The sequence below is a fragment of the Wyeomyia smithii genome, chromosome 1 (genome assembly GCF_029784165.1).
Source record: "Wyeomyia smithii strain HCP4-BCI-WySm-NY-G18 chromosome 1, ASM2978416v1, whole genome shotgun sequence".
Lineage (NCBI taxonomy): Eukaryota > Metazoa > Arthropoda > Insecta > Diptera > Culicidae > Wyeomyia > Wyeomyia smithii.
In genome coordinates this window covers 148,733,451-148,757,839 of record NC_073694.1, presented here as the reverse complement: position 1 = coordinate 148,757,839, position 24,389 = coordinate 148,733,451, and the positions used below count along the sequence as shown (strand labels likewise).

At 41.8% G+C, this 24,389-nt stretch overlaps 2 protein-coding genes across 15 annotated transcripts in view; one reads left to right on the top strand and one right to left on the bottom strand.

Moving 5' to 3' along the window:
* LOC129727911 (polypyrimidine tract-binding protein 2) overlaps window positions 1–24,389 on the bottom strand; it is a 594,233-nt gene that overhangs the window by 114,199 nt on the left and 455,645 nt on the right. The window lies entirely within an intron of this gene.
* Window positions 16,381–17,765, top strand: LOC129727993 (uncharacterized). The gene is made up of 2 exons (XM_055686336.1): window positions 16,381–16,878; window positions 16,971–17,765. The coding sequence occupies exons 1-2, from the start codon at window positions 16,501–16,503 to the stop codon at window positions 17,166–17,168; spliced, it is 576 nt and encodes a 191-aa protein (XP_055542311.1). The 5' UTR covers window positions 16,381–16,500; the 3' UTR covers window positions 17,169–17,765.

Here is a 24,389-nt window from a genome sequence, read left to right as displayed (position 1 = left end):
CTCTGAGTGCAGGCAGGCCACTGCAGAGCGCATCAATTTAACAAAACGCTTCAAAAATGAAGTTCCGCCGGGTCGCGTAAGTGACGGAAGTAATTGAGCACCGGTTTTTGCCTCACGCTTTGCGCTGGCAGTGGCACCCACCAGTCCGTAGTTCCCATTAACTGCGCGTGACTGCCATAGCAATCACCGTAAATCGGCATAGGTCGTGTCGTCGTTTGCTGCAGGCAGCTAAGCTAAGCTAAAAGTATTAAAATGTATACCATCTTTCAGGTTTTCTCCTCCCTTTACCAGCTGGCTCAAGCAAACCTTTAAATATTAACCCTAATGGCTGCTACCGCCACCACCAACGTTTGCTGCCATCGGTCGCCATGGAAAGCCTCAATTTCGATTATAAATCCTGATGATCCTTTGGTGCGTTTCGGAACATCTCTCGGAATAAGGGCCATTTTGCAAATTTATTGAAGTCGTCGTTTCGCTTCTTGAGGACTTTAGCGAGATCGAAAAATGGGTGGGAAGGTAGGTGTTGCTTCCACTCTTATTTCTTGTTCGTCGCAGCCATGGTCGTTGCAAAAAGGATATTAAACTAATATCCTTTCTACCAAAGTATACACACAAGGACACGTCATAGTCTGAGTAGCGGTAGACTAGCAGATTTCTCCTTTGGGTGTTGTTCGCTAAGGCGGAATGGAGTACCGTACAAGATAATAATCGTATGTTTTTTAGCTTGGCGTGAGCCAAAAACCGCTTGTGCTGTGGAGGCAAAGTGTGGGGGCGAGGTGTAACAGACAAAAGAGTCCTCTCGTAGTGGCGTGTATTCTACGTGCTGTCCGGGCTCTGGTGGCGGGCCCCTTCCAAAGCAAGCAACATAGTGTTACGTGATGTGTACCGAGACTGTGTTGTGTAAATATTTATATTCAATTTAGTTTCTTCTTCTGGGCGCGTTGAACTGTTGAGATTTCACCCTTGAAGGTTTTTTTTTGCCGATTCTGGCGACTGTAACGGATGCAGCACTCTGCAGTTAGTGAGTAAGCTAAAATAATAACGAGAACGAAGACCGTCACTACAAATTCAGATGATCCAGGCCCATGCAAGTTAACATCATTTGGTAGAGAGCCGAACGGTTATCAGTCGTCAGCCGGAAATATGCTTAGAATCACTTCCTTCCGGTCAGCGACGGTCGTTGAGATGACTTGGCAAAAATATGATGACCTAGTTTTTTCCCTGTCCAGTTTTGAAAATTCGAGCGTCAAAGTGACATAGCTATAGACTACCGCTTCTGTTTGTGTTTTAAGCTTGTCCCTCGCATTGGCCACGGGGTGTGAAAAAGGCTGGTTTCCAACTCGTTCCGGCCTTCTCCATCAGCGTATTTGCTCTATTGCCGAGGGAATTGTAACATTTGAATAAACAAATAGCAACCGAAGAAGGTGTGTGATGTGCACCAAGTGAGAACATGCCGGCAGAATGAAACTTTTTTGGGACACAAACTGTAGTTAGAATAACTACCGCGCGCAGTTCACCAGTTGGATATGGTCCACGTAGAGATCTGATGATGACGATTTCGGTCGAGTTTCACCGCTGTACTTTCATTCTTCAGTTTCCGGCATGAAACAGCGCAAACGGTTTTAGCCGACGGACAACGACGACGACAACGATGACGACGATATGGTTTGTCCTTTCGCGAAGAGGGTAAGAAGAAAACAAGGGTAGACTTGGTGAGAGTTTATTCAAATTATGTTCCTCTATCTCCGGGCTTCGTTTGTAGAGGATTCACACTTTGTTTGTTCCCTGGACATGTCTGGGGGATGGAGCATTGGTGGTAGGTTTGAAAGGCAGTGTCGCCTTAGTTGCAGGTTGACTCGATTGCGCTATGTGGAAGGATGGTAAGGTGAGTCTGGAAATAGATTGTAACTCGTGACCCCTGCTAGAAGCAAGCAGAGCTCAAATAAAACCAACTGTAAGCACTTCACTTTTAAAGCTGATGACGAATGGAGCAAACTGCCCTGCTGAAAGTTTTTACTAGAACATGGCAATCGAGGTTTTACTCGATGATCTTTGGAACGGTACGGGTAGGCAGGGTAAGTGTGACGATGCGTCACTCTGTCGTTGATGTAATTATTATAACATTGCCGTTATTTTCTACGTAAATTCGTTTGATGTTTTTTTTCTGCAAACTCTAATTCTTGCTTGACTTGTTAGATCGATTTCCTCTATCTGGCAGCCGAGCGAGTTGTAAGAATGATTGAGTGCTGTTTCCTGTCAAATGGTTTCACATGAATTTATTGAGTCTTCAAACTGACACACTTTGCTCATTATTAAAAATAATGCTTACATTGAGATTTTGCATAACAATATTTCAACTTATCAACAGCTATACAGTATACTTACACTCGTTGCTTTTAAAACATGAACGAAATTCTACAAATAACCTTTTTTAAACAAAATGATACAGAAGATACACATCTGTAAAAACCCTTTCAAAAGTAAACCATGCTGTTGCAAAATGTAATTAAAAAACAATCCGAGCTTTAATAACATTATTGTATTATTTCATAAAATTCAGTAATTTGGATTTATTGTAAACGGTACATAATAGTTCTACAAAACACTATGTAAACCTGCTGCGATATACAATCTATCAATATTTTTCTAATTTATAATATAATTAAATGGAAGGGTTATGCATGTTCCTTCTTGTGAAAATCTTCGGTAGAATTTTTGTATCCTCGAATGCTCAAATAACATTCATAAGTTGTCAAAACAAGCTGGAAATCAAACACTGTTTGTGCTGAATGAGTAGTGTATTTGTGACAACCTGTGAATGAAGATTATCATCCTTTTGGATTTGTTGTCTCAAAATAACCGTTTAAACCACCACATGTCACATATTGAACCCCTTCGTCCCTTCACACGATTCAAAAAAGGTAAATTCTCAGAAAAATTTTTCTGCAAACTGTTTTTTTGTTTCAAACTTTAAGCTTATTTTAAATTTTAAAATTGGTTTAATTTTTACGAAAATTGCTTTTTCAGCAAACTTATCCTACCAATCATCTAGAGTTTTGTTTTAATGTAATGTTATTCACTAGTTTTTGTGTTTTCGAATAGAAAAATTGCTAGAAAAGACACCACAATGTTTAGTGTTGCCAAAATGAAATCAAACATGTGTATCAAATATGAACAGTGTTGCCAGATTTTCTTGCTCACACATTCCAGAAACTTACAATGTGGAACCTTTGCTCCAGCATTGTACCCCGAGGATAAATAACAGGCTGAATATATCAAAACTGTCATATTTATCAAAATTTGAATTTGCCAACTCAGTTGTGTTATTGGGTTGTATTATGTGATTTGGCCTTTTTCTCAGTGGGAAAGAGAGGGAGAGTTTGTGAAGTTATACTGGTTTGCTTTATTACTTTGAAAATGAATCGGAAGGAAACATATTACACCGTCACCTAGCGTATGAATGGAATTAATTGAGAAATATCAAAAGTAACGAAATTAACAAATTTTATAATTAGTATCTTCCAGTGATGTCTGTGTCTGGTATCTATCCCAAGTCAATTCAACTTTCAGTTAACAAAATACATTTTCGGGATTGTCCTTCGGGTAGTTAACAATATCAATACCATTATTTCCTCTGAATTGAATCCTTTATCACAGCGAAAAAAGACATATCAAATTCCGAAAACCGAACATGTACATTTTGACTATTGACCCAAAAAAACTAGTTAAAATTTCAGCTCAATCGAACATCGATTTTCGAGGGTCGAAAAATCACAACTTTGAGCGCTTTGAACCACCCTTAAATCATGTCCGATTGGACTGATCACTTTTTTGGGTCAATGAACAAAATGTACATGGCTGGTTTTTGAAATTTGATGATGAAATTTTTTTCATACAGTCATTGCCACCCTAACGTACATATTACTTCTTCATATTTTCACTTTTCAGCATGGAGAAATGATTTAATTTTAAAGGAAAGTCATGACAACGACATTCTTCGTTATGATGCGGAAAGATTTTGCCGATTAGTTTGAATTACACAAGTTTGTCCATAAACCTGATTACTTTCGTAAGTTTAAAATGATTTTGGGAAACAGTGCAATTCCTTTCGCACAGTACCGAATGAATTGGTCAATATATTGCAAACGGAACAATCTTAAGGTACAATTAAACTTCTGAAGTGCTTCATAGTTCGTGAAAAAACAACTGCAGCGGTGCATAAACCAGAAAGGTTGCATTACATTAAACCCAGTGGCAGCAAGGAGCCAAACGTGCAACCTGTCAAACCGAGTTTCCATTACGACTCTAATCAGCGCACCGTATCCATAATCCTGAAACTACATACATGTGCGGATATCGCTTCCAGCAAAGGGAGCAAACTTTTCCTTGTTGTGCCACCGGATAAAACCGGACTAATGGATACCTTTGGACTCTTTACTGACCGGTGGCATCCTACAATAGTAGCAGCAATAGGCGAACTTACCGAAAAGGTTGGCTGATTTCAGAGGGGGAAGGTGTAGCATTTATCAAAACGAAACATACTCGTTACGCGGAGCGGAAGGCAAGTGATCCCGCAGGATGCATGCCGGAGGGTTGGCTACGCACGAAGCGGTTTTCGTTTCGGTCGTGTGTAATGTATATTGAAATTAAAGTAAAATCCATTAACAGATTAGCATAAAATGTAAATGCACTTTGTTCCTTGTTGTTTCGATGCAAGGTGGCAGCGGTTATCCTGTGGTTTGATATTCATTCAGCGACAGCAGCAGCAGTGAGAGGGCTTCGTGGTTTGTAGATCAACTTCAAGAGCAGTAACGTAAAGCAGTGATAACCATGCCTGAGAGAAAGTGTTGCAGCACAAAGTATAAAATCGGACAAAGAAGGGCAAGATGAGGGTGGTGATGAGCAAAGCCAAAAACGGTTAACTGACAAGGACCTATCCGTCTGTTGAATGTGAATCTTAGTGAGAATGGAGGCGTGCAGAGGTAGTGGTCATTGTGGCATTTGCAAGTGACAATAGCGTTCCGGTTTAACGACCACAGAGTTTTCCAAAGTTTACACAGATGGAAAGCTCGATTGAGCGTCCAGCATACAAGCAAACTTCAAATTTCATCTGTGTTTGCAACTGTGTCGCCAATCGGAGTAAGTCGGAACTCGCGCCAAACATAATCTGAATCTGAGAGCTCTGACTGTGCCTTGTGGCGATGGAGATTCGCGGGTTTGTGGGATGCTCCCTCGCACTCACACCTTCTTTCTTACCAGATTGACGCACCAGAGCTGCCATATTACGCTCAGTAGCCGAGATGGAACGAAGACAGAGATTAAGCCGATGACACTAATTAGATCGAAACCTAGGAATCGATGGACGACTGACCAACCAAACTGTCCGACAGCGCTACTGTGCGATAGACACACGATGACACAGAGCAAGCCATGGCAGCCAGACGTCGTTCAAAATCAAACAATTCAATTGGTTTTGCGGGATGCGCGTGGGAACGGGACGTTGTTACAGAGTGTCAATCGAGGCGTCAAGCCTAAACGTTGACTTTCGATTTGTTTTCTGTCCCTTCGTCCCCTCGCTCGAATCCATTTTCTCGTACCAACTCGCACTTGGGCAGGGGAAAGAAAACCAAACAAACCACAGCCGCAGGTCGCAAAATGCTCTTGTCGTACTCAGAGCCGTTCGTTACTGCATTGTCTCTTGGGGTGGCGTTCAGGGATTCAAGCACGGCTCAGTAAGACCTATGTAGGGAGGTTCTCGCGTGCGACTGTGCAACGCCAGGAAGAATTTTATCTTTGGAAATAATCATCATATCAAGCAAAAACAATCTCAGCATTTTCCCAATATGTAAAATCAAGATCGGAACCACCCAAAAAACAAGCAATATGCTCGATACATTAATCCGTTCGGTCCCTTCTGGGTAGATTGATATCTAGCTGTGGTCATCTCAATGCCTCAGCGCGCAAAATATCGCGTCGAATCAATCGCTCGGAGCGAAAGGTGTAAAATCGAAGATTTAGTGCCGCTCTTCGGTACCACAGGCTGCTGTACCATGGACGGTGGCGATGATTTCGCTCGGAGCGAATGGGACAGATTGCCGGCAGATCTACCGTGCAAACGATAGAAGGACGATTCAAGAGTGATTCAATTTTCCCGATTAGTTTGCTGCAACGGGCGCGAAATGAAAAAACAACAATGGTCCGACCAAGCGCAACGACGGAGCGAGCACTAATGGAACTAATTTGACATTCGATTGAACTTTACTGCTAGCCACCTGTGAGGACGGGTTCAAAATTTGGAAAACTAAAAATTGGTACGTCATTTTTTTATGGCATAACCAGAGTGGTTTTTGTTGGTTCTAGAAAAGGAAACATAAAAACTTGCTAAGCCTCAGCAAATAGCCGCATCGTCTCGACCATAACTGCATTGATTAGTTGTTCCGAGCATACCTAGAAAAGAAGAAAGAAAATAAAACTGAATTAGTGAAATGCAATACTCAGGGACAGAATATATATGTCATTACAAAATTTGGTTAGTGAAGCTATAAAATGAAAATTAGCTTGGGTCAAATAAAAAGTAAAAGATTTAAAGCACACAAAATATTTTTCGAGTTTCACGATTTTTGCTTTTGTGCCATTGAAAATTATCAATATTCGATTCAAATTCGGAAGATTAAATGTCCTGGATGCTGATTAAGGATACATTTATTGACGTGGGACGTAGTCTTTATTTTCTATACTGAGGTACATTCTGTAAAATTGGAAATGAATCTGCCAAATGTTCCGTCAAATTTCAAACGATAAAAACTTCATAACCACATGATGGATAAGAATAACCAATATGTTGTTGGACAGATAAAATGTTGGACAATTTCGTAGCATGCTAGTTATCATTATTATCCCATTGCTCAGCGGTAAACAATTGATGATAAGTTTCAAAAACAAATTTACGCGAACAATGAATCAATCACATGCGAGCATGCATAGCAGCCTAGCACAGACGGCATGAATAGTTTGCTGTGACATTCTCTATATCAGTATCAAAAAATGACAGAGTCTCCCCGTCCTAACAGGTCAATTTGATTTGATTAGATTTTTTTAGAAAGCCTTTAACCGCTCTACCAACAGGTCAATAAATGTTTGCTTCCATGAACTTAGACTAATTTGATGTCTCGAAGGTAAAGATTTTTCAAAGAGTTTAAAACAGCCCTCTTCCGGGTTCAATTTGTTAACCTGTTGTACGAACCTTAGCCTTATGTGCTGAAAAAAATCAGTGTTTGCACTAAAAAGGCGTTTAAAGAAGAATCGCGTTTCGGTTAAAAGTTTTAAATTTATTTTTCAGTTTTCCATGATATCCCTGATTTCCCATATGGCATTCTCCCTTGAAAAAAAAACGTAGAATTAAGCGTGTCTGGATTTAACGATTGATGCTAACATTTTTTTTTTCCTTCATCTAAAATGCTCACAATTTGTTTTGGATATTTTTGGAAAATTCAAGTCTCGATTTTATATTTAAAATATAAAGTTTTTTACTTCAGGTCTAAAATTTGAAGTTTTCAGAAATTCTGTATTTTAAAAATATAAATTCTGGGTAATAAGATTTTGAGATCACTGCCACATCACCTTTAATACTTGTGAATGACGCAGAGGATTCCTCGGTTTATGGTAGCAACAAGTATCAAATTAACATTCCCAAAATCTTTTCTTCAATTGATCTGCATGGGTGAGGCCAGCTTTGGTATTGATCAAAAAATGTTAGATCACCAGGAGTTGCACACTGAAAATGAATTGCTACTATAGGCATCATTTTGAAGGTTCTTTGTGCAATTTCAACTGATGATGGTCAATCTCGGGGAACACATGGGTGATCAAATTTGCTATGCTATGCTGTTCTAAGCCCCAACATATTATATTACTAATCATTTATGGATGCAAAGATTTTGTGGTTTAAAGATAAATGTTTCACATTTAGAATGTAGAAATACTCGACCTAAGAATTTTATACATTTTTATAATTTGTTTACTTTATTTTCTCGAATACACTAAATACACACGTTGTTCAAAGAAACCACTATGTACAACAAAACCGGTGCTGCCATACTTTTCTACACTCAGTCACAAAACTCTACAGAGTGGAACGGAAGAATGCAAAACAGAAGGATTGTAAAAAAATATTTTTTCTCTTTGGTCAAAGTATCTAGTGTATTATCTGGACAATAAAATAACGAAAACATTCGGTGAAATTTTCATTTTCGAACAAATGACACTGAAACGCATGGGAACACACGCTCGCCCAACTGAACTAAAAATTCATTCCCCAATATTTAATATTCAGATATTTTTCCGTCAGTAAAAAAAAAACTACTTCAATTCCGCAGTAATCCTCTACGGCAACCGTGCGGTGCCAGTCTGATATCGCAATTTATCCTTCAAAAAAATTAAGGATAAATTCGTCTACCGTCTATAGTTCACATGGCGGAGTACAGTAGCGGAAACCGCCCCACTCCGTACACCTCCTAAGCTACCATTGACTGGATTAAATCGACTCGATCTCACCGCACCTGAGTTCACCGGCAGTGCATAACCTGCTGCAGCCCGCATACAAAAGCTATGGTTTCGCGCAAAATTTCGCCGGTAGCCCGAAGGATCAAAGTACTGTTTCTGCTCTAGTTCCGTGCCGCAGCTAGCTGTGGCACAAACACAATCACACAAACTCATCCATTCGGTGAGTTTTTAGTTGGCGACTTTTTTGCCTCTCCGATCAAACCCCAAAAAACTGGCCGCCATCCTTCACTATGATGTGGTGCTGTTGGGTTTTGGGTTTGATGTTCTGAGTGTGTGTGTGTGTGTGTGTGTGTGTGTGTGTGTGTGTGTGTGTGTGTTTGTGATTCTCATGGTTATGGTTGCACCTGGATGCTCAACAGTCTCGTGTAGCCTGTGCCGACAGGGGAGCATGGACCAGGCGTACGAAATTTAATTAAAATTTACCTCTAACAGGGAAACGGGCTCCCGGTGAAGGGGACTGACTGCTTGAAGATGTTACTAAAAAAATGCTAAATAAGGGTCGAGTTGCACCAATCACGGTGTCGTCGAGGCCCCATGCCGTTGAGCGTGTTAATTAAATTTAGATGTAATGTTTACTCTTTTCATGTGAATCTGTTCAACTTTTCCAGCGAGACACGTCGGGCAAAGTGGCTATATGTAACCACAGGAGGAAATTAATAGTATCGAATAATTCGGGATGCTGATTATTTGATTTGATTTAATTTGATGCTACTGTAAAGAGTCGTTATTTTTCTCCGAGCGATCTCGAGGCTTCGATTTTAAATTTGTACTGAATAATAATTCAATCACACCATTTTCCTCCTTCCATTACAGTGATCGGATACCAACAAACTCTTCCGTAAAACAATTCAACTGAATACACTGGTGCGTAAATAGATTTATTTTCTTTCTATTTAGCGCGAAGCTTTCTTCTCTCAATCTAGTGATAAACGTCAGAAATGCACTTATTGTAATTCAATGAGCAAGTTTCCTGAGTTGATTTATTTACAATCCATCTGTTTAACACCTTTCCCTTTTTGCTGTCGTGAAGAAAAACCTCGACCCTAAACACACGAACTCACCCCAGCTCAGGCGGCACTCCAGTTCGGTTTGTTATAATTATCGGATAATTTGTGCCGGTCAGAATGCTACGACTAATTGAGGGGGTGATTTCAGATTTGTAGGTTTACGGTCACCGACTTCAATACCACCACCCACCTACAGGTCGAAATACTAATTCCGATCGAGCGAATTGTATTTATGGTCCCCATAAACCGATTGACCAACCTGGCTTGAACGAAAGTTCACCCCAGAGAACGGAAAAGAGTGTGTTTAGAGGGAAGGAAGGGTAACAAGCACATACGATGCAGTCTGAAACACGGTTGCCGGTTGTTGGTGGTAAGGGAAAAAGTCGGAACCGAATGTAATTATGGCTTAGTTCGACTGAAAACATTCCATTGTGTGTTCCACACGTGAGGATATACAGTTTGTGGTTTCTGCGACTCGAGGAATGCTATGAAGCAGCAAATGAGTTTTAATGGAGATGCAAATTCGAAGACACGTTCCACAGATAATCCAAGGAAGCTGTTGATAAAAATGTTAGAAGCTATCTGAATTTTGATTTATGTAGAACACAAGACTACACAAGACATTTTATAAAGTTTCTCTTCAATTATACATAAAAAAATACTAATTCTTTTAGTCCAAACAAAGTATGCTTCGCTTACAACGGTCTTTATTTGTATAAATAGAAATTTCAATAACAAGATTTAAGAAGGGTTCCCGATTTTAATTTACTGATATTCAATGTACAAAATCGAACAGTTACAAAAGAAATTGGCGTTGCCGATATATTTGACACGTTTCAGAAACAAAAAAGGCGCAGGATGATACTTCAGTTAATCGAATAAAGTATACTGCCGTTCCAATCATAGTAGTCCCATGTTCTACCTTATGCACGCTGGGACAACTATGCTTGGAACGGCAGTATAGATATTAGGTATGTTTTTGAATGTTATGTTTTGAAATTTAAGTAAAACTTACACAATCCCTCTAAAATGTTTCTGTACCTTATATTTTTATATGCCATGTTGAAATTTCGACAACTTAATAGGGGGCCAAGACATTTTAATAAACATTAAAGTCATCTGGCATTTTAATAAACAAGTTACCTGACCACCGCACAGTGGGCAATCGCTGGTCATCAGCCAAAATTTTTTTTTTTCGTTTGCTGTTTCGTAATGTTTTTCCTTTATTGCTATAACATTCAAGTGTCTAAATCCAAAATTTGGGCGCAATATCATAAAATCTGAATTTTTTATGATTTTTCAAAGCTTGGCATACTGACGTTTTTTGACATTTTTTTTGAAAAAAAGTACATTACTTTGGAACGCTCTGTAGCTTCCATGATAGTTTGGATTTTTTTAAGTCAAAGAAAAAGTTGTTGTGAATATTGTGCAAAATAAACCCCTTTCATCAGATATTGTGAAATTTGGTCATAGTAGGCCTGACACTAAAAAAAATAAAAAAAAACGTAGAAAAGTAGCTTGAAAGTTTAATTGCCGCAGTTTGCCACGGTTGTGACTACATTCTAAATTTAGGTAAAAACGTAAGCTTTCAAATGCATACTGTCCGCTGTAGCGCAAAACTGCGCAAATTGTCACTTTAGTGAAAAAAGCGATAGCAAATTTTTTTAATTTTTTTCTGAAGTTGAAATTTCATCGAGGATTAATTTTAATCCTAACCATGATACCCCATTAATGAAAATTTATGATAGCGAACTCAATCCGTAAAAATAAAATATAAATTTGGGCAAAAATCACAAAACTCATCAATAAAAAATATTAAAAATACAGGGGGTAGACAAAATGATTGAGACAGGCAAAATTTCGACAAAATTCAAACGATCAGAACTTCATGAAAAATGATTCAATTTTGACGAAACGGGTCTCATTTTATTGGAAAACTATCCTACTTTCCAAATATTATGTGATTACTTGATGCGACCAATGGACACCGGAAATGTTCCGGATTTTAGAAGTGTGTGTCAAAATGTTTATTTTTGCAACGCTTAAAACTTTTTCTGACAGCTAGTTTCTTGTAGATTTCTATGTTGCCAATTAACCAGAATTCATTCCGAGTTCATTGATACCCAAAGGTCGAAAATCCATCAAGGAACAATCGAGATACGAATTATTTAATTATGAGTGTTGTTTTTGGCAGGTTTTTTTTCTGTTGGGTGCATACATATGTATTCCATTAAGGCCAGTTAGTAGCTTTGTGCAGTATCTGAGGCCCTAAATATTTTCAATGTACTGGTAAGAGCGGCAAACATAATGAGTGGTAGGCCTCTGTCATAGTAGACGCGAACGCGAGCGATGGGGCGAGAAACTTGCCGTAGGTAAATAAACAGCTCTCTTTACGGCTGTTCATTTACCTACGGCAAGTTGCTCGCCCCATTGCTCGCGTTCGCGTCTACTATGACAGAGGCCGTACTGTATTTTCATATAAAAAATGTACGGGGCACCCGACTGGGTGGTAGTTGCGACGTCACAATCGTAATTTTTGTTCGGTAAGTTCGTGATGCAACGTCATCACTTTCCATCCATCAGGAATTCAAGGAATTGATGGTATGGTAAGCGGATTTCCAACAATCAGTATATACTCAACTCTCCTTCACTCGATATTATGTGTCTCAATAATCTCCCTAACTCGATGAATATCCAGGGTATTTGGGCCACTGTACTCATATTTTTTTCTAGAATTTACCTCTATAACTCTATACCCTCGCTAGCTCGATGATCCCTGTCTTTTCGAAATCGAGTTGGGGAGAGTTAACTGTAATACCATGGATGTTTACTTGTATGAGTGACATAAGCGATTTCACAAATTTCTACTCATATTTAAATATTTCAATAAAAAGGGAACAAATACTGTTTCATTGCATCATTGTTTACTTTTAAATAATGTTTAGCAATGTCATTCGTGCTAACGGAATTTCAACCTGGCGGCATAGTCGGTGCTCGTGAAGCAGGTGCTACGATTGCCGAGACCTGTAAATTGGTTGGAGTGTCAAAAGCTACGAAGGTCGTCGACTTCGGGGTAGACCCCGCACTCGTTGGATGTGTGCTGTCGACGAGGATGCACGCGAAATAGGTGTTAGGGGCGATTGGAGGATAGCAGCCCAAGACCGAGGGACATGGCGACGTATTCTGGATTCGGCACTGGATCGATAATCGGTCTGTCGCCTTAAAAGTGAAGTAAAGTAAGTAAGTCAAAAGCTACGGTTCGCAGATCAATGCGAGAATTCATGAAAGGGATAACATACCGTTGGAGAAAATTCGAAGACTACGAATCGATCCCTAGGAGGATTCAAGCGGTTCTTGTAGCTAATGGCGGCCCTACTCCGTGCTAAGAAATGAAGTACAGTAATTTCAAAATGCTCTTTTTCATATCCGAAATCCTAAACACATCCATTTCTCTTTTCAGAAGTGGTTTTTATGACATACTACTTGTACAGAGTGGTGTTTATTATTTCCGAAAATCCTTCTTCCACAAAAATGGTTACATCTCGATGGTCCCTTGACAGATTTTCAATCTTTGGGTATCAATGAACTCGGAATAAATTCTAGTTTATTGGCAATATAGAAATTTACAAGAAACTAGCTGTCAGAAAAAGTTCTAAGCGTTGCAAATAAGATCATTTTGACACACACTCCTAAAATCCGGAACATTCCCGGTGTCCATTGACCGCATCAAGTCCTCACATAATATTTGGAAAGTAGGATAGTTTTCCAGTAAAATGAAACCTGTTTCGTCAAAATTGAATCAATTTTCGTAAAGTTCTGACCTTTTGAAAATTGACAAAATTTTGCCTGTCTTAATCATTTTGTCTACCCCCTGTACGTGTTGCAAAAGAAAACAGTAAACCAATATTTAAGAAATCTTTATTAGCTAAGTCAAACTAATTTATCACTTTCTGCATATTCAAAACAATATTTATGATCATGTAATACGCTGAACTGATTGAAGTGTCGAATCCTAGCAGCAAATTCATACCATCGAACTCCGGCTAACAATAGCCCGTTTGCAGGTTGCTTTTGCTTCGCACTCGTTTGTGCACAAAAGTAAAGCACACAGTTTGCTGTATGAGAAAAAAACAAAGAACATTCGTCGCCTTCCGCATCTTTTCGAATTCATTTACAACGTCGTGTGATTCCAGTGTCTTGGTCTTCAAATTCAGAAATTCGGTAAATTTTATTATGGAGTTTTCAACAACTTCAGCGGCACCACCTAATTCAATGTCTAGTAAGTTGTCAATTCATGGTTTTATACATGTATTTGAATGTCCTCTTTCAACCACTGGATTAGAAAGACAACATATATATGAAACAATAAAACATCGAAAATCCCTAGAAGAAATGAAAATAGCAGCGAAAGAAATTTTTCCTGCTGATAATTACATATAATGAATTTCAAATTTTCTGGAAACAATTCAACAGGAGATTTCGGCAAACACAGCGGAAGATGATGAATTTAATTTGTATTACTTATGTTGTTTAAATTAATAGAAATATATATATATATATATATATATATATATATATATATATATATATATATATATATATATATATATATATATATATATATATATATATATATATATATATATATATATATATATGTATATATGTATATATATATATATATATATATATATATATATATATATATATATATATATATATATATATATATATATATATATATATTAGGGCGGTTCGATTTGTTGGGGATCAAAAAATCGCTTAGGCACATATGATTTTCGGATTCTAGGGATCAAAATAAGATACTTTGCTCAAGAAACCATACCTCTAAAATGAATTCTGATGTCCCTTGTACTAACGTGTAGGTAGTTAGTACAAGGGACATCAGGGTCAAATTTCAAAAAATCCTGTTTTGACCCATTTACAGTGCCCCAATCGAGTCCAAATGTATGACCGACCCCCACTAACTTTGGAGGGCCGACCCACCCATGCTAGTGTTACCCCCCTGGGACCCCCCTAGGGGGTCTCCCATACAAAAATATCAAAAAATCACCATTTTTGGCACTTTATATGACAAAAATCAGTGAAATGGCTATTATTTTTCCGCACAAATGAAGTTTCTAGGAAAAAAATGTTTTTTTTTTTTGTTTTTGGATTTTTATTTTCTCCTGCTTCGCATGGGATTCGGTCCTGAGTCTTCAGCGCATACATACACAATTACACATATTTCTGAGCCATTCTCATTGCAGATGGCGTTTGCAGTTGGCGTCCTTTTGAACATAAAATCGTATATCACTCTGTTACATCATATGTAATATTTTTATTTCGACCAGTCAGGCGAGCACCGCTGGTATGCTACCACAACGGCTACCACGCACGGACGCTCCGTTTCCACTGTTCCCACGCACACTGTAGAACCAGAGTGAATAAATAGAGTGACGCAGAGTCTGAAACCAGAAAAACCAAACGAACACTGCAAAGTCGGGTGTTTTCGTCAATGAAATAGTCTGCTGGGAGGCAACAAAAATCCATCCACTGTTTCCTCACAATCGGATTCTTCGGGAACCGAAAAAAACTCACATTCCTTACTGTTTTTTGTTATTACACAAAACGCACTTCATTTTATCTATCTCTATCAAACTTTATCAAACGAACTTGTTTTAAATTTAAATACAATAACTATCTTTCACTCTGACAATAACAACACTCCGTTGAAGTCAACTGGAACTTGAGCAAAAAGGGGCTGCCAGAAAAATATTTTGGTGGATACATAAAAAAACCGTGTTGCTGTTTTGACTGAATTTCTCTCTGCGTCACTCTATCTATTCACTCTGTGTAGAACTAGTGTAGGTTTCGTATAGGATAGAAACGTCAACATAAATCATTCTACATCGTCCGCCAAAGAGTCAACACCTAAAATAAAAACCTGAAAGTAAAAGTGAAAATTGTTAAAGTCAAAATATATTTTTTTTTGTTTACAATGAACCCGCAAGATGAAATAGCAACAACATCATCAGCTATCGAAAACCCAATGAGTCATATACCCAAGCATTATGTTGCTCTTGTTGGTGTGTCTTCTGATTTGAATGATATTAATTTACCAACCGATCTGGATATCTTGAGATATTATTTTTACTTAAGCGAACGTGCAAAAACAGAACAAAAAAAGTTTTCTTATAAACAATTCTCTAATCACGTAACAGATAGGTTGGTTGGAATTTGGGAAAAACTTGGTATGGAAATAATTTAAAAAAAATATGTTGCTGTTAAATTGAATAGATTGGTTGACAAATACCAAGCCGAAATTAAGAAGACGAAAGAGACCTTTTAGTGTTTACCGGTACTCTGAACGAAATTTTTTATTTTGGAGCATGTAAATGCGATTTGACGGCAGCTCAATGTAACTGCGGTTTGGTTCCAGAACGCCTCAAAGAGTTTATGCACGATCAACATAAACAGAGAAGACTAACAATTGATGCATTTCTGATGGAAATTGAAGAGCAAGGGACATCGTCATCAATGCCAACAATGCCAACATACGAAGATCCCGATGATACAACATACGTAGACGTACCGATGACGGTTGATGAAGATGTTATGAATAGAAGCACAAGTTCACAATACACAGAAAGATACGATTGTTTTAACTTTGCCTTGATGTGTGACAGATTTGGTGTGTCTGATAGAGTAGCGTCAGCATTGGCAACCAGTCTTTTCAAAGATTTTGAAATGAAAGATCAGCATGGCGAACCTCTCATCATGGATAAATCGAAAGTTCGTAAGAGAGAAATGCAGACGAATAGTGCTCCGCAAAAGGTTTGATGATTCCAGTTTAATAGCGTTTTCATTCGACGGCAGAAAAGATGATACTTATACGAGAGAAAAAATTGATGGTTAGTATCATAGTAGGATGGTAAAAGAACCTCACCTTGTTATTTTGAGAGAACCGAATTCTCGATTGATTGGTTACGCAAGACTGGTAGAGGAAAGTGCTGAATACAAAACAACAAAATTGAATGAATTTTTCAACGATAAAAACATATCTCTGGATGCATTGATTGGCATATGCACTGACGGTGAGCCAACAAACACTGGCACACACGGTGGAATTATACGAAGATTCGAATTGCTGCTAAAAAGACCATTGCATTGGTTTGTTTGCCTTCTACACTTCAACGAACTTCCGTTTCGACATTTGTTTGGGGTTTTGGATAAATCATCCACCACTGGACCAACATCAACAACCGGGAAACTAAGCAAGCAAATTGAAAATTCTGAAGCTCTTCCGGTCAGTCATTGCTGTCACTCATTTATTATAATTTTCTAACATTTTGAATGGTGAAATCATAATAAATTTATTTAATTATTATATATTTTTAGGTGGTGAGCGACTTTCAGAGAATGGCGTTGGAAAATATGCCTCCTGTTGCAGAACAGCACGAATATTCCACCGATTCGCAGTACTTATACGACATGGCACATGCAATTTCTAATGGCGTGGTTTCTGTGGATCTGGCTAACATAAAACCAGGGAAAATTGTACATTCTCGCTGGCTCACCAAGGCCGCTAGATTATAACGATTATATGTGACAATGAAAAAACCACCTAAAAATTTAAGAATTCTGGTTGAATTTATAATTAAGGTTTATGTGCCAATGTATTTTAATATCAAGTATTACAGCTCTGTCGTGTACGGTAGTGTATTATTTTTCAAGTACATTACTTGGGCACAATCTCTGGAGCCAAATTTACGCACTGTTGTCAATCATGTAATTAAAAATAATCCATATTTTGCACATTCGGAAAATATCTTGCTATCAATGTTGTTTGATGATAGGAAAGAGGTGCGCGACTCTGCTATCAAGAAAATTTTACGATATCGAGACAATGTTGAAGACCCATCGGAACTTAGAGAATATAAAAAACCAGATATAAACTTCCATTGCTTCGATTACACGAAAATGATCGATTTGACTGATAAAAATAACGTATTTGAATCACCATTCACGCGAATCATTCCCTATGAAACATTGATAGCATATTTAAATGAAGATGATTCACCATTTACTGATCCGCATATTCCATTACATATACAAGGAACGGAACAACACGTTCAACTGCTAGCTAGCGTTTCCAAACGAGTAATATCGGAAAATGTAGAGGCTGTTATGGAGGCGACATTAGAAAGCCGTGCGAAATTGCCCAGTGTTGAAACCAAAAAAGACTTCAAACAATAATTTTTTAGTTTCTTTCCTATGTTCTGATCGAATAAATTTTTAAAGAGAAAATAAAAATCCAAAAACAAAAAAAAAAACATTTTTTTCCTAGAAACTTCATTTGTGCGGAAAAATAATAGCCATTTCACTGATTTTTGTCATATAAAGTGCCAAAAATGGTGATTTTTTGATATTTTTGTATGGGAGACCCCCTAGGGGGGTCCCAGGGGAGTAACACTAGCATGGGTGGGTCAGCCCTCCAAAGTTAGTGGGGGTCGGTCATACATTTGGACTCGATTGGGTCACTCTAAATGGGTCAAAACAGGATTTTTTGAAATTTGACCTTTTGGGTACCTACACGTTAGTACAAGGGACATAAGAATTCATTTTAGAGGTATGGTTTCTTGAGAAAAGTATCTTATTTTGATCCCTAAAATCCGAAAACCATATGTCCCTAAGCGATTTTTAAATCGACCCACCCTAATATATATATATATATATATATATATATATATATATATATATATATATATATATATATATATATTTTTTTTTTTTTTTTTTTTTTTTTTTTTCAGGTGGAGGGGAAATTTGCATCCAAACCCCTGAGGTGACCAACCTCAGGGAGTGTGGGGTTGGTTTGAATCAGTGACCGGACCCACTAAAACCCCTCCAGTCTCCAGCCCATAATACTCCCCGGGACCACCGCTAGGTATTGCTTCGGGGAGCGGCTTTTGTGCTCTGTGCACCCTCTTGGTTCTATAGATCTCTTTGCTAACTTAGCTAACTAACCTGGAGACTGGCCGTTAGCTAACACTGGCGTGTCGGTGGTCAACCTGTCGCCTGTTTTGCAATTCTAAAACTATTTGAGACTGCCCTCCAAATGTTTGGGTCTTTACACATCCTCCGAACTAGGTTGTCCGGAGTGGTGTCTGGCCCGCTCACTACCATCATGTCGCTCCGCGCATGCACAAAACGAGGGCACACGAAGAAGACATGCTCAGCAGTTTCTTCCGCATCCGCGCACTCGGGACACATGGGGGACCCCGCATGCCCGAATCTGTGTAGATACTGCCTGAAGCAACCATGACCTGACAGAATCTGTGTCAAGTGGAAGTTAACTTCTCCATGGCGCCTCCCGACCCATCCGGATACGTCCGGAATAAGTCGATGCGTCCATCTACCCTTTGCGGAATTGGACCATTCCTGCTGCCATCTGATCATCGAGAATGACCTTCTGGTGCCTCGTATACCCCTTGTGTCACGTTGATCGAAGCATTCTACGTCCTCCTTAATGGCTATGCTGATAGGCATCATGCCGGACAGAACGCAGATTGCGTCGTATGACACTGTACGGTACGCGCTCACAACCCTCAGGCACATGAGCCTGTAGGTACTTTCCAGTTTTCGACGATGACTGTTGGTACCTAACGCTTTGGACCACGCTGGCCCACCATACCTAAGTATGGACGAAACCACGCTGGCAAGAAGTTTACGCTTGCTGCCATATACCGCTGAGCTATTGGACATCATTCGAGATAGTCCTGCAGCGGCCGTTGAAGCCCTCTTACAGGCATAGTCGACGTGACTCTTAAATGTGAGCTTATCGTCAACCATAACCCCCAAGAGCTTCAAGGAACGCCTTGAGGTAATGGTGCAGTCACCGACTCTGACCACCGCCTGTTGCTCTAATTTGCGGTTGTTCACAACCGTAACCTCCGTTTTATGGTGCGCTAACTCCAGTTTCCTAGAGTGCATCCAGTCTTCGACCTTGCGTATGCAGTGCGCGGCCGTCAACTCGACCTCTTCGATCGACTCGCCGTAGACCTCTAGCGTGATGTCGTCTGCGAAACCGACGATCACAACCCCTACAGGGAACTTTAGTTTCAACACCCCGTCATACATGACATTCCACAACACCGGGCCCAGGATGGAACCTTGCGGTACCCCTGCGGTGATTGGGACGCACTTCTGACCCTCCTCCGTGTTGTAAACTAGTACCCAATTCTGGAAATAATTTTCCAAAATCTTGTACAACGACACCGGTACGTGGATGCTCCTAAGCGCGAGCGCTATGGAGTCCCAACTGGCGCTATTGAATGCATTCTTCACGTCAAGCGTGACGATTGCGCAATAGCGAATGCCCCAACTCTTACGCTGGAGTGCTACCTCTGCCGTCTTGGTGACAGAGAGAATAGCATCCAGCGTGGATCTACCTTTCCGGAAGCCGAACTGGTTACTCTCCAGACCGTTTTTACCCTCTGTGTACTTCACCAGTCTGTTGAGGATAATCCTCTCAAGCACCTTGCCCCTAGTGTCCAGCAGACAGATAGGTCTGTATGCCGATGGGTCCCCTGGCGGTTTCCCAGCCTTCGGCAACAGCACCAATCTCTGTCGCTTCCACCTGTCCGGAAAGAGGCAGTCATCCAGGCACTTCTGCATGACTGCTCGAAATAGATCAGGGGCCACTTTCATGGCCGTCCTGATGGCCAAGTTCGGGATTCCATCCGGTCCCGGTGCCTTGCTCACCTTTAGGGAGTTGGCGATCACGATGAGTTCCTCATTCGTAACCCTTACCTCCTCCACAACCTCTGCACGGCTGCCGTATCTCACGGATTGGATGCCCGGCAGGTTGGCCGACCATCCCTGGTCTGTGTCTGAGATACTGGAACGTCGGACGTGAGACTCAGCAACCGGAGGCCAAGGATTTGGCTCGTGTCGTGGAAAGAGTCCCTCGATGATGCGCTCCAGCATCGCTGGTGATCGCTCTGCAGGCGCCAACACGCCTTTGGTCTTCGCCATTACGACTCTGTAGGCGTTGCCCCACGGATTCGTATTGGCACTCGCGCATAGCCTATCGAAGCAGGCCCTTTTGCTCGCCTTTATCGCACTTTTAAGCGCCGATCTTGCAGATCCGAATACTACACGGCGCTCTACCCTCTGTGCATCGGTACGTGCACGTTGCAACATCCGTCTTGCACGGAGGCACGCGCTACGGAGGTCCGCTATCGCGTCGGTCCACCAGTATACCGGTGACTTACCATTCCTAGGTTGGCGGGTCCTAGGCATGGTGGCGTCGCACGCCCGCGATAATGTGGCAACTAATTGGTCAGCACTCGGGCGGAGCCAACTGCCCCCCTCGCGCTCTCTTCTCATTGCTTCTGCAAATACCTCGGCATCGAAATGCGATGTCTTCCACCCGCGGACGGTCGGAGTATTGGCTCTACCCGTCGCCTGCCGCCTCACGTTCTGGACTACGCTATAGCAGACCGACTGGTGGTCACTATAGGTGTAGCCATCGTCTACCCTCCAGTTCACGATCAGTCCTGGGCTGGAGAACGTCACGTCGATGATCGACTCCGCACCATTTCTGCTGAATGTACACTTGGTTCCAACGTTGGCCAGATCTAGGTTGAGCTTTGCCAAAGCTTCCAACAAGATCTGACCCCTCCGGTTCGTGCGGCGGCTTCCCCACTCAACAGCCCAAGCGTTGAAGTCGCCCGCCACTACTAAGGGTGTTAGTCCCGTCAGCTCCATAGATAACAGATCGACCATCTGGGTGAACCTTTCGATAGACCAACGCGGCGGAGCATAACAACTGCAGTAGAACACTCCGTCCACCTTGGCAACCGCGTATCCTTCATTTGAGGTTGACACAACCTCCTGAACCGGGAACTTGCTGGTCGTGCATATGGCCGCCGTACTGGACTTATCTGCAACCCAATTACCGTTTCCGGGAGGAATGCAGTAGGGGTCCGATACGATTGCGATGTCCGACCGCGACTCAGACGCTGCTTGGTATAGCAGCTGCTGTGCCGCATAGCAATGGTTCAGGTTCAATTGTGTCACCCTCACGCCCGTGGTTTCGTGGCCGCCTTACCGGCTGGGCACCGTGGGCCTCCCATAAAGTGCTTGGCGTCCCGTTTTCCAGTACATACCAAGCACTTGGGAGGCTCCCCGCAGTCTTTAGCTTTATGGCCAGCACCACCACAACGCCTACATAACTGGCTCCTATCGGGCCCCTTGCAGGTCCAGGACTTGTGTCCTCCCTCGAAACACCTGAAGCAAACGTCCGGCTGCTGGAGTATGCTCAGGGGACATACTGACCAGCCAACCTTAAGTTTGGCTGTCTTCAGGGCCAGAGTTGCATCGGCCGATGCAAGCCGGAAAGTGGCCACCTGGGTCCCCGCTGGACCCTTTCGGAGGCGAATTACCTCAGTGGCTACTTCCACTCCGCACTTCTCCTTGAGGGCCTGTGCAATATCGCACCTCTCGGTGATTTCATCCAGGTTTTTGAGCTGGAGAGTCACCTCTGAGGTGAGTGCCCGAATTTGCACATCTTTCCCGAGGACCTGCTCGGCTACCGTCTTGTAGGCAGCGCCCTTGTTTTTAGCATCCTTACGGAGCTCAAGGATCATCTCGCCGGTGCGAGAACGACGGATGGTCCGCACATCCGCTCCCAGATCCTTGAGCTGGGTTTCGCCTCTCATTTTCTTCAAGACTTCGGAGTACTTGGACCCCTCCGTCTTGAGTATGAGGGCGTCGCCCCTGCTTCGCGCCTTCTTTCCCGTTTTTGGACGATTTGTCGCCTTCTCGTCGTTGCGCTTGCTGTCTTTTTGGCGCTTCCTTACTCCCACGGTAACCCAAGGGTTTCCCGTAGCTTCCACTTCGGCAGACTTTTCGGCGGACTTGGAGGCCGTTGGTGTGCTATCTCGCGGGCTTAGCACAACCAACCGTTTCTTGCTGTTCTCGGGGGCTTCCCCCGGAGACTGCCTTGCTCTTTTTGCGGCTGACCCGGAGGCGCAAACCGCTGCAAACGTGCAGGTGTCCGTTTGGACCGACTTCGTCGCCCTTCCGGTCACCTCCGTTGCATTCTTCTCTGCAGCCACCGCTCTTGCCTTGAGCTCGGCGTGCTCCTTCTTCGCAGCATCGACGGAGGACCGAAGCATGTAGAGAGCCTGCTTCAGGTACTTCGTCGTGTTGGTGCGACTTTTCGCAAACTCGATTATGGCATCGAGCTGCTCCGACAGCGCTACTACCTTCGGTAGCGTGTCTCGCTGTCTTCCGACCGCCTTTATCAACAGTGGACCAGCCACTGCGATGTCTTGCGTCGATCCGGTAGGCGTACTGCCTTTGCCGTCTTCGCAGGCGTCCTTTACTGCATCCATCTCCGCCTTTCTCGGCGGAGACCTCTGGATGCCTCCTCGTGCAAACGGGTTTTTCAACCCATCTGCGCCCAATTGTTGATCTTCATTTTTTTCAATATTCATTCTTGTTAATTGGGTCCCCCTTCCAGCCGCTATCCTTATCCATACTGGAGTGGTCGCCTATCTGGTCCCATGGTAGTCTATGCCGAAGCAGTGAGGCCATGGCTAGGGGCGGCTGCCATAGCGCCTTATGAGCAACTATGACACCCCCGACCGGCGCAAGTCAGGAAAGGACATCTGATCCCACTCCTGCCCGGTTCCCACCGGGCAATGAATTTGGAACGTACTGGAAGGCCTGCCAGGTTTTACGGGACGGAGACCCCTGCACCGGTTGTTGTCTCGCCGTTTCAAGCCGTTGTCACACGACCTTACTAAGGGAGCTCGGCGCAGGTGCCAGCCCAGAATCGTGGTACGAAAACGAAATCCGACTCTTATCATATGGCGTTGCGACCAGTTACCGTAATTGGGAACTTACTGGCATCAATCCCAATGGGCGAATTAGTGCATTTGGGTGGTGGGAGTGGCACTATTCGCTCCGTCAGAGCTGATTCCGGATTATGTGGCTTTTGTGAGAATTCGGCGGCCCAATGCCTGAGTCTCACCACAACCTAGGCTAGCTCTCGCTGATGGTCCGGGACTGCGTTCTTGCAGTTAGCTCTTCCGTGGCCTACGGTAATCGCCAAATACCGACCCGTGGTGGCATACAGCTCTGCCAAATATATATATATATAAATATATATATATATATATATATATATATATATATATATATATATATATATATATATATATATATATATATATATATATATATATATATATATATATATATATATATATATATATATATATATATATATACGCGGGGGCCTAGTGTGGTTGGTAACGTCTCCGCCAACCACGCTTGACGCCTGGGTTCGAATCCCACCGCCGACATAGGTGTCGGTGGTTGTGAGGTGGCGTGATCCACTCACAACCAACCCAACTGGTCTAGATTCAATCCTAGCCGACACCGAGAGATTTTCTGAGGCGAAAAATCTCTTGGATCACGCCTTCCATCGCATGAGGAAGTAAAGCCGTTGGCGCCGGTCCGTTAATGAACGGGTCGTGAGTTAGGGTCCTGGGTGCGGAGTCGCTTCCCTGGGCGTCGGTGATTGGCCACAACAGTGGCGGAACTAGACCGACGGAAAATAAGCGAGAATAAAAAAAAAAAAAAATATATATATATATATATATATATATATATATATATATATATATATATATATATATATATATATATATTTATTAATCGGGTACTAGTTTACAACACGGAGGAGGGTCAGAGGTGCGTCCCAATCACCGCAGGGGTACCGCAAGGTTCCATCCTGGGCCC

Excerpts from the sequence above, each read along its gene's own strand:
- LOC129727993 (XM_055686336.1), top strand. The coding sequence starts at position 16,501 with ATGGTAAAAGAACCTCACCTTGTTATTTTGAGAGAACCGAATTCTCGA. Across the intron at positions 16,879-16,970 it reads AAAATTCTGAAGCTCTTCCG|GTGGTGAGCGACTTTCAGAG; the intron begins GTCAGTCATTGC and ends ATATATTTTTAG.